This window comes from Triturus cristatus, chromosome 11, assembly GCF_964204655.1.
Source record: "Triturus cristatus chromosome 11, aTriCri1.1, whole genome shotgun sequence".
NCBI classification, from domain to species: domain Eukaryota; kingdom Metazoa; phylum Chordata; class Amphibia; order Caudata; family Salamandridae; genus Triturus; species Triturus cristatus.
Window position 1 is genome coordinate 156,226,832 of NC_140594.1, and position 16,024 is coordinate 156,242,855.

Consider the following 16,024-nt stretch of genomic DNA (forward strand, 5'->3'; position numbering starts at 1 on the left):
TATCCAAACAAAACTCAAGCAGTCCATTAGTCCTCCCTGGACCTATAATAGCCAGCCTCGGAACAGATATATTAGCAGATCATCAGAGGGGTGGGAGTGCATGAAATGTAATTGTGAAAAGCAGGAACCGAAAGAATAAAGAAAGTGGAGAAACAGAGGAGAAGAAGAAGAAATACAAGGCCATGGGGTAGTTCAGTTAAAAGAACAGAACAGCAAGTTACTTTTCTTCGATAACGGTGGAAACAAACCACCTCTAGATTCCTCATCTTTTGAAACTCCAAGCACCAGACGGGATCCATAATGTTGAAATTGCTCTCAGGTATTGTTGCTCCAACTCTGCTCTGCGATCCACCCCTGATTTGATACCACAAAGCCATACAAAATGCAACCCCAGTGCAGTGATGTCAGTTCCTCCTAATTTTTCCCAGTTACTCAGATGCGGATACGAAGCCAAAGAGATTAACAGAAACTACAATGTATCAAAACTAACCAGGGACATTATTAGTCACATGACCACTTCTCAGAAAAGGGAGGCGGGAAGAACCTGGGAGGACTCTGCAGGTAGAGTATATAGTAAAAAGACTGGTACCAAAGGTAAGTAACGACCAAGCGGTGTCTTGCTGAAGCAACAGGACAACGGGTTGAACTGACACCCAAGATTGCACTGCTGGGAATTATGGAGGTGATGGGTGGCACCAGAGTAGCACACAAACTCAATGGTTTGGGGTTCCTAGTTGCCAAAAGGGACATTGCTAAGAAACGGAGAGCTATGGCTCAAATCAGGAATGGAAACAAGGCGTGGATAGATGCTCCACTCTATAAAAAATGGTTTACATGGCAAGGGGATGCCCACAGATGTATGACAAGATATAAAGGAAGTGGTTAGACAATGTAGGGCCAAGGCACCCGAATTCTTCAGGGGGAGATGTGTTCTGTCTATCTAATGCTAAAATGTGTTTAGACCTAATACTATAATATAAAATATTATGCAATGTACATGCTGTATATGACCGTGGTGCTGCTATATTGCCTGCCTGCATTGGAAAACAAACGTTTTTAAAAAACAAAAGAAAGAAGTCCCGCAACACAGACCTACAGAGATAGCTATTTTGCAACACTTAAGGAGAAAGGTTTGACCTAAGCCCGTGGCAAATGTACAACACAAGAACACTCCCAGGACAGCGATGAAAAGGTACTATTGCCTTGTGGAATGGGTTCTGATGCATAGAATAAGCCAGCGGGAAATCGTCCACTTCTGTATCACCCTAACATTTTGGGACCAGCATAGTCTAGGAAAGGTTGAATATCAACCTGAAACTCGCAGTTCTGTCAATATAAAAACTGAAAGCCTGATTAGAGCCAAGACCGTGCAGTCTTTCATCCTCCTTGGTGGGAAACGAAGGCGGACAGAATTTCGTCATAATTACTTGTGGTTGTGCCAGTTATCCCCAGAATGTTCTCTTTGAGAAGAAGAGTATCCTTTCTGGTAGTCTGGCTCATGACGCATCCAACAAAGTTTAGTTTATAACCATCATGTTGAGTATTTGGTGGGTACTCTAACTGGAGATTCCTTACCTTTAGACTATCCCCCGTTGCCAGACTAGAACAGAAGATTTAAAGAGCATTGTTCCCTCCAGCTGGTAGGTGGTACCATACGGTTTCACAATTACTTTATTCCGCAACAGAAGTGTTGATGGAGCTGCAGATCAGTTTCTTTCTTGATTTGGTCAGTGCACTAGGACAGAGCCAACAATAATCAGATGTACCAGTGTGCAGATCTGTAGATTGGGACCTTTTGAGATGGAAAAAGAGACCATTCCACAGAACGGTGATGACAACGAGGTACCTGGGATAACAAAAAGTATGCACCAGAAAGTGCATTACCAAAGGGAAGTAACTTGTTCTTCTGATGGATACTTCCAACGTTAGATTATTCACCTTTAGAACAGATACCAAAGCAATGTCTTCCAAGATGGTGGGTCTGCGGAAAGGATCAGCCAAAATTTCCTGCAGGACCAAATGGGACCTGGCTATGAAGGCAGTAACGCTTCATGAACATGTACACTAACACCCCATCAGAGCCTGACAGTGGTCAGGGTCAGGCACACGGCGTGCCACTGCAGTGGTAAGCAGACTTTGCACTGGTGGAATAGTCCCTCAGTCCTTTTGGAGGCTGCTTCTCGGCCAGTGTGTACCAGATCTTCAGGCACAGAACAATTCACCCTGACAGGTTCCTCTTCTGAACGATTGTACCTTTCTTTGTTCCAGAGAACCCCACAAAGACCTGATCATCCAGACAATGGTCTTTGGTGCAATCAATGTAAACGCTATAAGCTCTTTAGTGGTCCAGCTGGAGGAGTCAAACCTTCTCTTTTCAGAGGTGAGGTGGAGGAAAGAACAGGAGTGTGATAGATTGCCTCTCAGGAAAGCTCACAGCTTTAGGCAAAAATGCAGCTTAGTCCTCAACACCACTATATCTGGGGGAAAAGGTGGTGTAAGGAGACGGTACTGAAGGAGCTTGGAGTTCACTGAAGTTACTGAAGTTACTGCAGTCAAGAACACAATCTTCAAAGTCAGGAGGTGCAGTTGACAGCTGTGTATACATTCGTAGGGCGTGCACACGAGGAAAGTGAAGACCAAATTTAGATCCCACTGTGGCATCACAAAGGCCTTGAGAAAAAAACCTTTTAGAAACCTCATCGTAACAGGTGATTTGAACAAGGATGGCTGGTCAGTTAAACGTAAAAGGCCGAAAGGGCTGACAAATAGCCCTTTAACGGTGTCCACTGCAAGTCCTTGCTCGGCGAGATAGAAAATGAGCATAAAGACACCTGACAATTTGATCCATTATGAGTCCGTATCGCAAGTGCCACACCAGGCTACAAATCTGTCTCAGAACCCAGTGTAAACAGTCTTAGTAGAGGGACGCCTTGCAGAAAGGATGACACCCACAACTTCCAGGGGAAGACAGAACGCAGACCACTGTTGCCCTTCAAACTCCATACATGGAGGTACAGTCTGCACAGGTTCGGGTGTAGGACCCTGCAGTACCAGAGGAGATCCTCCAGAAGTGGTAGCCTGATTGGAGAACAGATTTTCATGGTCAGAAGTTCCGGGTACCACACACTCCTTCCCCTAGCTGGAGCTGCCAGGATGACTTGGACCCAGTTGCTCCTAATCTTCTTCACGAATCTGAACAGGAGAGGCAGTGCCGGAAAGGTGTAAAGATGTTCTGTGCTCCACTCTTTCCTGAATGCGTTTCAGAGAGCATACTTGAAAACTCCAGCATCCAAAGGTTTTTGACGCTGTGCATTCTTGAGGGTGGTAAAAAGATCTAGTCAGGCTTCTACCCACTGCTGGAAAAATGCCATTTGTCACCTCAGGGTTTAAATGCCATTCGTTATCAGCCAGGTGCCACTGACTGAGTTAGTCTGCCCTGCCGTTCAAAGATCTCACCAGGAGATTCCCAACTAGTGAGATGCCCCACGCTCCAGAGACATATTGCCTTTTGGCAAAGGACCTAGGACAAATGGTCCCTCTAATGTTTTCCCTCTGTGTGCGGCAGAGTAAGGTCTCTGTGCACTGCAGCCAAGGTATGTGCGCCAAGAACACGACTGCACGTGTAGACCAGGGCTTAAAGTGTATTGAAAAACAAAGGGGTCTCTCAAAGGGGCGTGGCCGATGCAATTACGGGCGTGGCTTAAAAGCAATTAATATTTCAAATCTGTGCTTAGCTTAGATTGCCACCTGACTGATATTTTGCTTCTTCTGTCATTGCATCCAGATATATAATACAAGTAATATTGCACCAAAAAGCCAGGACTAATGGCTTTGTCAATGGTTGTTTGTTGCATAAAGTTGTATATAATATTGAAAATGCTTCTGCTCTTGTGGTAGAGGCTGTGGCTTAGTGCTCAAGCTGTCGACTTAGGAGATGGGTTTTGAGTCACGGGTCAGCTTAACATCCTGTGATTCTGGGCAAATCAATTAATCTCCCCATGCATGCCAGAAACAAAACAATAATATCATGTACAGCGCTCCAATACTTTTGGGTGGAGTTCGCACTATATAAAACTTGCTGCATTTCTTTTCTAAATGCAGGGCTGATGGTTTGTCTTTTGAAAGAATTTGTTAAATACAGCCCACGACGAGCGCGGTGATTAACATCAATTCTTTCAAAAGGCCCACAATACGCTCCCCAGCCGTGCTGCATTAAGAAAAGAAATTCAGCAAGTTTACAAACACAATGTGTTCTATCATGATCATCTGAAAGCACGCGTTGTACTTTTAAACTTGATGCATTTATTTTCTTACAGCGTGGCGGTGGGCTGATTGTGGGCCTTTTGAAAGCATTTAGGTTAATCACAGCAACCATCAAAGGCTGCATTTACCATAAATACTTTCAAATGGCAAACAATCAGCCCCACAGCCGTGCTCCATTTAGAAAAGAAATGCATCAAGTTTAAAAGCACGAACATGTGCTTTCAGATGATTCTGAAAGCACACCTAGTGTTTGAAGACTTGCTGCATTTCTTTTGTAATTGGAGCACGGCTGTCGGGCTTATTGTTTGCCTTTTGAAAGTATTTATGTTAAATGCAGGCCTTGACGGGCACTGTGATTAACAAAAACTTTCAAAAGTCCTACAATAAGCCCCGCAGCCTAACTCTAGTTAGAAAAGAAAGGCAGCAAGTGCAGGAGTATTTTCTGCCTTTCAGCACACAAAAGCTCTTCCGGGATGTGCTGTGTGTGCACACTTCACACACAGCACTGCATGCTCGGGAGGACAGAAGTGCGCGCAAACCTTACAGGGAACACTGCCTAGGACCCCTCCCCACCCGGCTTGTTGCAGTACCACATGACAGTTGTGTTGTCCTTGACAATCTGAACCAGCCTCCCTTTGATGGATGGCAGGAAGGCTTTCAGCACAAGCCGAAGGGTCACAACTCAAAAACGTTGTGGAGATAGGTCTTCGCCAGAGAACAGAGTCCTCTGACCTCCCCATCCTATCAAGGAGGCATCCATCACCACTGTCCGCTCTGGATAGGACAGGGACACTGGTCCAATTGCGGTTGAGCAGCCACCACTGCAGGTATTCCCCGTTGCTGGGCTACTGAGACTTGCAGAGCCCAAATAGATCATCTGCCATAGTCGACAAGCAGGATGCAGGAGACCAAGAGGCCATGAAGTCTCATAGCCGTTCTCACTGAGAAGCAGAACCCAGGTTGGAACATCAAGATTAGAGCCCTAATGTCCGTAACTCGTCGCAATGGTGCGAAGGCTCCAAACAGCACTCTATTCAGAATGGCACCTCTGAAAGTGTGACTGCCACATTAATAGTCAACCCCAGTGAAATCAGGAGGTTCGCCATCATATGCACTTGGCCTGCAACTGACTGTAGTGAGCCCACCTTCAACAGCCCGTCTTCAAAGTAAGTAAATATTGGATTACCCAACCTCTAAAGGGGTGCTGCAATCACCACCAATACTTTAGTGTACACCTAAGGGGCACTAGTGAGACCGAAGGGGAGTATCACAAATCGAAAATGCGCTTGGCCTACTTTGAACTACAATTAGCATCTGTGAGACTGCAGGACGAGTAAACAATAGTAGGCATCCAGCAGGTCTAAAGTTAATACCCAGTTGCCCAGGTCCAGGGCAGATAGAACCTGGGCTACTGCAAACATCTTCAATTTGTCCTTCCGCAAGAAGGTATGCAGAGATGTAGATCTAAATTAGCATGAAGGCTTCTATCCTTCTTCAGCATAATGAAATAGCAGGAGTAACATCCAGTCCTTATTTCTGGGGCCGGGGCCCGCGCTATAGCTCTTTGGACCAAAAGAGCCTGCAACTCTTGACACAAGATGGACATATGCTCCTCTGACAGATGCTCTGAAGTAGGCGAAAGATGAGGAGAGTCGAAAGGAATGGGACGGCGTACCCATGCTGAATGATCTGAAAACGGTTACTTTTTATCACCCTTGGAGGTAATGTTTGATCCTGCCTACCGCAGGGTGGTCGTGTGCCACTAAGGGCAAACTAAAGCTGTTTGGGGTCTGGCATCGATGTCAAATGGACCAGCGTAGATTTTGGTGCCAGATTAAAAGTTCACTTCACCACAATGTTGCGGTGGACCTTGAAACTCTGGGTGCATTGGGATCAGTTCCTGGATGAGGGGCCGGGAGTGAGACAGACAAATCCCACATCTTGTGCTTCCGCTTCGACTTACCAGAAGACTTGAACTGCGACAAGAACATGTTGTAGGAATGTCTTTAAGACAGGAGCAGGTATGCGCCCTCGACTTTGAAACAGAGGGGGACTTCCAAGACTTCTTTCGGTGTCATACAGCTTTGCTTCACCTTCGAGAATTTAGAAAGGTCACACTCTTCGTAGGACTTGAAGTAATGTGCCAAACTGAAACACCAGAGGCACACCTTGTGTGGATGTCAGACATTCGTTTACAATGGTACCTACAAGGCTTAAAACAGTGGTCCTCAAACGTTTTAATGCTGCACCCCCCGCCCCCTGTAAAAAAAAAAAAAATCCTCTGGCCCTCTTCAATTTTTACACAATTATTCTGCTAAATTGGTAATGTTTAAATAGGTCTAAACATATTTAAACATTGCAGTTAAACTGTTACCCCTTTTTTTTTACGTATTACTTCCAGTCAAGATATAAATGACAAAAGTGGTTAGTGATGGCCCATTACAAGGTGGCTAACTGCCGCTCATGTTTTTAACACTTGAAACAAACTAGAATGCCTCTCTTGGCCAGAAGACTGATGACCACCCTCCCCCCGAAGATTACTTAAAAGCCCCCTCGCCCCCATCTGCCCCCAAGGGACCTCTGGCTTAAACCCAGTAATTTTATGATAGGACGCATTTCCCTTGCACACTGGAAAAAAGCTGAATTTTGCAAAAAAATACTTGTCAGCTGACAAAAAAAAAAAAGTTGGGTACGAGCTCCAGATCTGCGTTTAAAGGCGCGCAAAGACAGGAAAGGACATGGACACACAGGGGTATCACTTATATGCAGCTCAATCGTCATTTCCAGAGCAGAACAAAGTCAACGTGAAGCCATGCAACGCCACCTACAAGTGAGCATCTTCCGAATCCAGGTCGGCACATGGTGATATTCTAAAGACGAGGAAGCTGCAGTTAGAAGAATCCAACTGGATTTCTAGATTATAACATGCTGCTTCAGCTACTGGTCTAACTGAGCGAGGGCAACAGGGCACAAGGAGTAGTTTCATGTTTGCGCTTTTAACTACAATGCTCGGCGTAGGTGGCTAAGGACATGTATCTATTGAGAAGTAAGATCCCTTGTGCACCATGAAAATTCAGCTTTGAATATGTGGATTTCTTTTACTTTGGAAGTAGGGGATGGGAAGGGAAAACGGTTTCCCTAAGGTTCACCTCTACAGCATTTTCAGAAACAGTATTTTGTTACACACAATCTGATGCTACAATGTTGCATCTTTTTTGTATATGGAGTACCAGCCAGAGCTCTCTGGATTTCTTCCTTTTGGAGAATGAGATTCATCTCATCTCTACAAGTCAAATGTTTCTTATTTGCATAATGCAAATTGGAATGCCCAGCCCCTTTGCCCAACTCACTTAATACAAAAGGCAAATAGCACGATTATTCTCGAAGAAAACCTAGGATCTAATTTTGGGAATAGTGTCCAAAGAAAGCAGTTTCCGTATAGCATTTGGCGTATTTCTGATAATATGCAAGTTTTCAGCAATGTCTCCAAATTTTGATAGGGTAATTGAATATCTCCACCGTACTCCTTCATGGCACTAAGCGAGAAGCGTGCTTGCCATAAACAATGGTTCTCTTCAGCATACTATTTAGCCACGGTCAGATATAAGATGAGGCATCTACTCAAGGCATTTTTTTTTTTAACAGACTTAACATATGGCACGACTACCAGCTCTGTGGCCCACCTGAGGGCTGCAGCTGAACACATGGGAACACCTCAATAATGTTAAAAGATGCCGGATATCACTTTGATGAGGGTAGCCTGCCTTTTTGGCCAATGACCATTTGTGGTAGAGTTCCTGTGCCAACAGAACTCCTTGTAAAATGTGCCATATCAGAACCTGATGGTGCTATGGGTAACTGAGAACAATGTATTGATTATTACCTGGAACAACGCAGCCTCAATGCTGGACCAAAAAATGCTGCTCATTTGAATATTTTTCAGTAGTCAATATTAGAAAGTGTCAAGGCTTCTTCAAATCATACAGGTCTCGGTCTCTTAGGCTAGATCCAACATTCAAAAAATTCATCCAACCATTGAAAAAAGGGACGAGTATTGCTCAACAGGCCATTATAATCAGTCCACAATAGGTGATCATTGGCAGCCACTCAGTGGTCAGGAGGTGAAATGTATCATTGTTATAAACAAAGGGAGAGCTTCTTAATGGACATTTGTTTCTATAAAGCAACTTTTTAGACACAAAGTGGTAGACACAATGCCCTAAGTCTGTCTTTTAAATACAAAAATTAAATAGTTTAAAACCCATTTGAGCAATTTTAGCAACACTTCTAGTTGGAAACACACTCTGAGGATCTGTTTTGGCCACGCCCTCTCTCTTCTCTGATATTTCTTCACTGCCCTAATTCATGATTTTTTTCTTGTGTCTTTACAATTAATGAAACTAATAGGCTGCAGTAAAGGTACATTCTCTTCTGACTGCTTAAAATGTATTTATTTGAAAACTACGGGTAAGGGCACTGAATATGTATGTATATATCTACAGTAGCAACTGAGTTCCAAATTCAGTATCCTACATTGATATGCACTGCAAATCTTAAGGAGTTGGTTCTAGCAATGACACCAGAAAAGGGGCTAGAGGTGTAGGGATTGGGTGAAGCCCGAATAAAATATCAGATCACTATTTCAAATAGAACATATTTGACCATTTCAATACAGTCATAACAAAATGGGGGAGGGGGTCTACTAAAGTGAATGTTGAGGTTTACAAATATTGCAGTTACATAGTTGATGAGTTGCATTTTAAAACCCCGGTGTAAAATTAGAGTGGTAATGTAGACGGAGAAAACACATTGCAGTGGCTGTGATTCAAAGCGCACCCTGAAGAGATGAAGCCCAGACAAGTGTGTGTCTAGACTAGATGTAAAATGTTGTCCTGGCCCATACCAAGTCATTAGAATACATCATTCACATTTAGGCCCACTGCATGTACGCCCACGTGGATATCCTGAAAATATGGTTTGGGTTTGGTGCTCGCTGACTGGAGCTAAATACCTTTTATCTAGTCTGAGCCGTAAATCCAGACAATTCTTGAATCGTGACAAAAGGAATGGCATATACTCCTTCATCTAAACACACAAGGTTATCTAGGAAAAGTCGGTGTACAGAAAACTACAGTTACAGAAAACTGCTTCAAAATCTCAATTTTCTTACTGTCAACATTTTAACGAGAGAGCTATAGTATTGCAGTTTAAATAACTCACCTCCATCAGAAACATCCTTCTGAATGATGAGATTGTGGAAGGTTTTTTGGTTTGCCTTTATAGACTGCTGAGCCAAACGCTGCAAAAAAAAGAAACCCCACAAACAAGTGTTTAGCATTGCATTATTCTAGGGAAAACAAACACACGGAATGCCTTTTTAAAAACAAAAAGAGTCCTTCATCTAGTCTACATCTACCTTTGAGAACATTATCACAACTTGTGCACGGAGCAGAGTAGCCTCTTTGGTGAGATAAGTCAATGTGCCAGAAAGAGGAGGAGAACATTACCTGATGTACATCAATAATGGTAGCGGGTACAAAATAAACAGAACCAGTTTAAGTGATCTTGAAGCTCCACACTACTTTATCCAAATATCAGAAGGATTTGGGGGTTAAAAACTGGATGCTATAGAAGATATGTATTCTCAGGGTGCTCTCATCAAAACTAAGTACAATTACTGAAAAACGGATTGAAATAGCCTCAGTGAGAGGATTCACATATGCTCAGTGAAACAACACACAAGACTCTGAAAAAGTATTTATCTTCCTCTGTGTTGTGGCACAGATCCTTCATGCAGCAACAGAGTAACTTGTTCATTATCACTAGTGACTATATTGGTTTTATCCCTCTTTGTATTGCCCTAATGTAACTAGCCCTTTTCCTTTTATAAAACATTTTATGAAAATATGTCACAAAACACTGCCTGTTGAGGAACAATGAACCGAAATCCAGAACTCAGCACAAAATAAAAGTTACTTGAAGGCTCAATGGTATCGCTTGGCACTTCTTTTAGTAACTTATCGGCGTTCAAGGCTTTGATAACCTGCAATATGCAAAAACAACAGGAACTATGCAGAAGTACAGAGGCGGATCTGGTCTTACCCGATGCACTTAACACAATACTTCCCTTGGGCATCCCACGAGACCCTTCTGACATCCAAACGGTCTCCACCACTAGCTGGCCATGGCAGAAGCTGATTAGGATTACGGGCTCCCCTGTGTTGTACTCTCCTGGTTTACCAATTGCCAACCACCGATGGACACCCATCACAGGTGAAACGATTGTGAAACACACTCTTTCCAAATGGGACCTGCACACAATAGGGGATTTGTATATAGATGGGCATGTTTTCTCTGTTACGGAAGGAGCCAAGTTCAGTGGCGCCTCCTTCATGGATAAATTTGTACTTAACCGCATGAGATCTGCGTGGAGGGAGGTTGTCCCTAGATTCCCCTTGGAGCCAGATTTGTTCACCCCCTCTCCGCTGTTTTAGATAGTGCCGAGGGGAAACTCCTTGTCTCCAAAATGTACAGGGCTTGTGCAGATATGATCCCAGTAAATTATTCCAAGCTCAGGGCCTCCTGGGAGGCAGATCTTGGACACCCCATTCAGGACGACCAGTGGGCGGTGTGCTGACGCCAGACCAGGGAGGTGTCCCTAAACAGTGGCCCCAAACTGATTCACTTTACATTTTTGCGTAGAATCTACATGACCCCTGTGATGGCGCACAAACTTGATCCTGAAAAAACTCACTGTTTAAAATGTAACACCCCACGCGCCGATTTCGCCCACCTCACTTGGAATTGTAGCAAAATTAAAGCCTTTTGGGCCACAATTTTTCAAACACTAGGAGGAATGACAGATTTGGACATCACACCCACACCAGAGGTTGCACTGCTGGGTTATGTAAAAAATACATCCCTTTGGCTTTACGGAGGTTCACCGCGATAGGACTACTTCTGGCAAAGAGGGAAATAGCACTCAAATGGGGGTGTAAAACTGCTCCGACATTAAAAGACTGGCTGAGCAGTCTCGCGTACTGCAACACCAACTATGATCTATACTCCACCACACTTTCCACCACGTCCCGCCCTAAGGACATCTGGGGCCCGTTGAAATGTTATACGGCAGCCGTGCAGACACAACCTGCCACGCAAATTTAGCACGGCTTGGTACCCACTGGGGTGGGCTGAGCAGGTGGAGCTTTGATCATTGGACATGTCCTTTTTAATCAGGTTTGTGTATTAATCTCCCCTGGGGAATACATGTAGGTGGCACTGTTGGAAACAGCCCCACTCCCACTCTGAAAGGGTGGTGGTGGACCTTCCCAACACAATGGGGTAGCTTGGCTCGAGTGGTCAGGGAACAGGCGCAGTGCTAAGCATACAATATACCCATACAATAACCATGCGTGCATCCGTTCCAAAAACGACTCTACACCGTAAAAATTATGAAAATATTCTTTCTTTATCTTTTTCTCTTAGTTGCTGATTGGGAAAATAAATAACAATCACAATACACAAATTCTTAAATAGAGCAGGTCAAATAAATATTTGCTGTTTGCTGAAATAAATAGGGGTGATCATAAATAACAGGGCATAAATACAAGTGCAATATATACAGACCATTAAATACTTTGAGGTAATAAATACTGTACCAATAAATACTGTACCAATAAATACTGTACACCAACAAGTCCTGTGGACCTATAAACACAGTGCAGCATTAAATAGATAAGAATTTGATAAATACAGTTTCCCCAATAAATAATTAGAAGTATACAATAACACTCATGAATCAGATGACACTTCAATACTTAAGGGCTGATTTGGCCCAGGCACAGCTTGTAGGGTGTGGAAGGCTTGGGGGGTCCTACTCCCTGGCTGAGGCAAAGGCTGAGGCCTAAACTGAGGTAGATCAAAGGGGGGAATTCCAATGCCCTGGCTTTCCTCTCCACACAACCTCTCTAGGTTAGTCCCAGTTCACCCCAGGCACAGTCAGGTGGGTTTCAGCACCTCCCTAGCCCCTTAGAGTAGTCTCTCAGGTCTCCACAGGGCCTTAGGCGCCCTCTACTCCACTTACTGCCCTTTTTCTGATGTTCCGACGCCGCTGGAGTCGTGTCGACGCCGTGAGGCGGTTCCGGTTCGGTCTCGGCGGCCTCGGCACAATGTCAGTTCTTTGACGTCGCCGGTAGGCGGTTCCGGTCCGATGTCGGTGGCCTCGGTTCGATCTCGACCTCCGATTCGACGGCGTCGGGCAGTCTCTTCACGATGTCGACTTCGGGCGGCTCCGGTCCGATGGCGCTCTCGGCTCCGATGACGTCGGCCGGCCTGGCCTCGATGTCGACTTCCGGCGACTCCGGGGTGCGATCCTCACCCCCGACCTCCGGTGCTCTTCCTCACAGGTTCCGGGCGACTCCGGAGTGCGATCCTCACTCCCGACCCCCGGTGCTCCTCTACCTCGGTCTCCGACGACTCCGGAGGGCGGACTTCACCCTTCCGATGACGCCGCTCACTCGACCTCGGTTCACCTCCTTCTCGACCCTTGGTATTCCTCTCGACCTCCGCCGGCGCCCTCTTACGACCTCAGGCGGCTCCGGGTACGACGTCTGCTACCTCAGTCAGCGCCGCTTCTCCACCTCGGGCTCCAGGTCTTCGGCTACTCGACGCCAGGCTCCAGGGAAACCAGTTCTCAGGTCAGAATCTTGCTGTTTTCTTGGTTCTAAGGCCTGTTCCTGCTGTCCAGGTCCTTAGGATGGTTTTCTTCTGTCTTCTTCCCACACAGGGCTATAGGCTGGGATCCATCAGTAGGGACAAGTATCAAGGGTGGGTTTATGGACCCCACTCCAGGCACAAGTTTCCACCCCTGCTGCTTCACTCCTTCCTCCTTCACTGTTGTGCTCCTCTCTCTTCACCAGTCAGGTGCCAACTGCCAACTCCAACTGCCAACTGCCTCTCTTATCCTCCCAACATTCTAAACGGTTTCCAACTGTCACACAGTTCTGGAATCTCCTGGAAGGTTCTGGAAGGTGCTGGTAGGTTCCAGTGGATGCTGGTGATGTCACAGGAGGCCACCATTTTGTGCTTCAGGCCCTCAGACAGAAGTTTCAGGGGTAGCTAAAATGGCTCCCTGAATCTGTAGCAACACTAAAAAGTCTGGTGGTTCCCAAAAAGGAAAAATTCAAACAGGGTTTGAGGCAAAAGTGGGACAAAATAAATAATGATGAGGAGGGACCACCCAAAGGGCTGACAGGTCTAACAGGCACGTTCTGTTTACAAGTGGAAGAGGAGTTCGAGAGGCGGACTGAATGGTTCATTTTGTGCTGAACAAGGACATGATTGTTAATTTGGATGTAGCGGGCACTTTTTTGGGGCTTCTGCTGTATAGATACTGCTATGTATAACTGTTCAAGATTTTGCAGATACGATGTTATATTACAAAAACTGGTAAATAAAGTTTTTTTTTTTTATAAAACTATGCAGAAGCATCAAGAACGAGAGGTCTTAAGGTACAATGCACGTATATACTATAAATGTTTTAGTTAAATTCCAATAAATGATCAGGTGAAAAAAATAAGTTAGATCAAGAGTCAAATACACTTCAGATTTAACTCCTGTTTACAGTTTGGGTCTTATTATAAAAAAGGTATTTTAAACTTACTCTTAAAAACCTAGGATTTTAAAAAGGGTTTTCCATGTATCTTGAAGATTTATTTTTTAGGGCAGGCATCATGCACCACACAAGCTGTCTTTAAGAAGTAATATTGAAACAGCAGGAGGATTGTTGTTGGGGCAGAGAGCACCCTGAAGACGCAGATATCTGCAGACCAAATAACCAGTCAGCAGCAGAAAACTGTGTCCTGAACACTGTACTCCTGAGGTAAAGGCTTAGGAATTCTTTTCATGTCATATGCTAAGACATCCAGGGTGTTATAGATAGTTCAAAGTCCTATGTGAGTAGAAGCCAAGGCCATTACTGAGGGACGACAATATGGCAGACTGTAAGAAGCAGAAAGAGGAGTTATTTTTACTGTGTATATCTACAGTGGAGCCAGATGTGGCGGCGGTAGTGCAGAAAGGTAAGACATTGAAGACAAGCATGTCTGACATCAGTTCAGCAGGAAACATCTGTTTGCATCCAAGACCTGCACAGTAGACAGCATTTTAAAGGAGGGCACATGCTTTGAGCTAAAAGATAAAATGGAAAGGGAGCACTTTTTCGCATTGTGGGTATCTCCACATGGGTCACTGCAGACTCTATGGTCAGCTAGATGTAGGAAATGTTGCAGGTGCTTCTGGAATTGGAACTGGAACCAAAGCCGTCCATCTAGTGCAATGTGCATACTGACTTTCCTCAAAGACTCATTGAATCAACAATGACTTGAGGAATAATACAGGTGGAATAGATGATGGTGGTCCTCCATTTAAAGGGTGGCAATCCTCAAGAAAAACGTTTTCCTGACCAAAGGTCTGCTGCTATGTTTTCCTGACTTTCACCCTGGCCCTAAAGAGAGCTTTCAGCTGAGGTGTAAAAAGGTTGTAAAACGGCTGATGGTGAAACATCAGGGAAAGACCTAGGTTATCCAATACACAGTCTGCAAGTGTGTTCCTGAAACGTCTAATTGAGAGCCTGTGATGACGTGTTACTACATGTGTATGTTTTACTGTCTGGTGCCCTGCTCTTGGTTGTAAAGGGACATTTTAGGGCTCAGCACTGGCTACTGTGATATTCCAATCCACAAAAACTGTCTAGTATAGGTGGAACAACAGATAAACTTTCAGAAACCACATTGTGCCTAAAGTGTACTTTTTAAAAACTGCACCAGGAACGAGGAGTTGTATTATCTATAATTGTAGCTGTAGCAAGTTCTGCTGCTGTTCGACATTGAAGGACAAGTTACCAATGTCTGTTAGTGGTTTGTTGAATGGGTACTCTATCATCCAGTGTGTTACTCACTTAGAAGCGTTTTCTAGGCACTGGACCGGGTGCAGACATTTTCCTGCAGTACATGCCACAGTAGTACCACAGCGGCCACACAGCCCTACATCAGATCCGCTCAGAGGCAGAGCATAGAATATGGAACCAACATAAGAATATAAATTTAAAAGAAGACATTACCAAAAGACATATACACTATTCAGAAGATGGGACATGGCTAGGAATGAGGAAATACCGAAAATAGAGAGTCGCCTTGTTTCGGTCCTTGACACGGCAACTGAAACATGAACTCTTTAGAGTCCAGAAAGTATTACTTAGTGAAAGGACAGTCATGCTACCAGATAAAAATTACAGGAACTCCGCAGAGGTGCCGTACTGTCTGTAGAGTGAGTTATGACCCGGTTTGCAGGGTCCTTCCTGCTAGCTCATAGCACATCTAATGCATAACACTAAGCACCTAAACTTGATTTGTTTTGTCTCGGTCCTACCCTTTTTGGATACAGAGAACCTGATTATAAGCTGGGTATCAAAATGAAAGTACTCAAATGATTAACATTAAAACGAAGAGTGCTTTGCAGGTCCACACTTTGCAGTTGATCCTCTAGTTTTAGAAGATGAGGAGGAGGGTGGGGGAAGGCATCTTATGGAAAATGTAAAAAAAAAATTTAAAAAAATAAGAAACTATCTCGAGTAGGAAGAAAAGGCAAACTAAAAACACCACCTTATCAGACACAAAGCCAGTCTAAAAATCCTCAACACACATAGGACCAAATTGTTCTCTCCGTACAACTACTGAGACTTAACAGTGTACTATAGAAATCA

General features: G+C 44.4%; 1 protein-coding gene across 2 annotated transcripts in view; it reads right to left on the reverse strand.

The window, feature by feature from the left end:
• Nucleotides 1-16,024, reverse strand: part of KNTC1 (kinetochore associated 1) — a 1,031,844-nt gene that overhangs the window by 887,406 nt on the left and 128,414 nt on the right. For both annotated transcript variants that reach the window (XM_085636469.1, XM_085636468.1), the window contains exon 5: nucleotides 9,484-9,562. In XM_085636469.1, coding sequence (XP_085492595.1) covers nucleotides 9,484-9,562 — 79 coding nt within the window. The remainder of the gene's footprint in view (nucleotides 1-9,483; nucleotides 9,563-16,024) is intronic.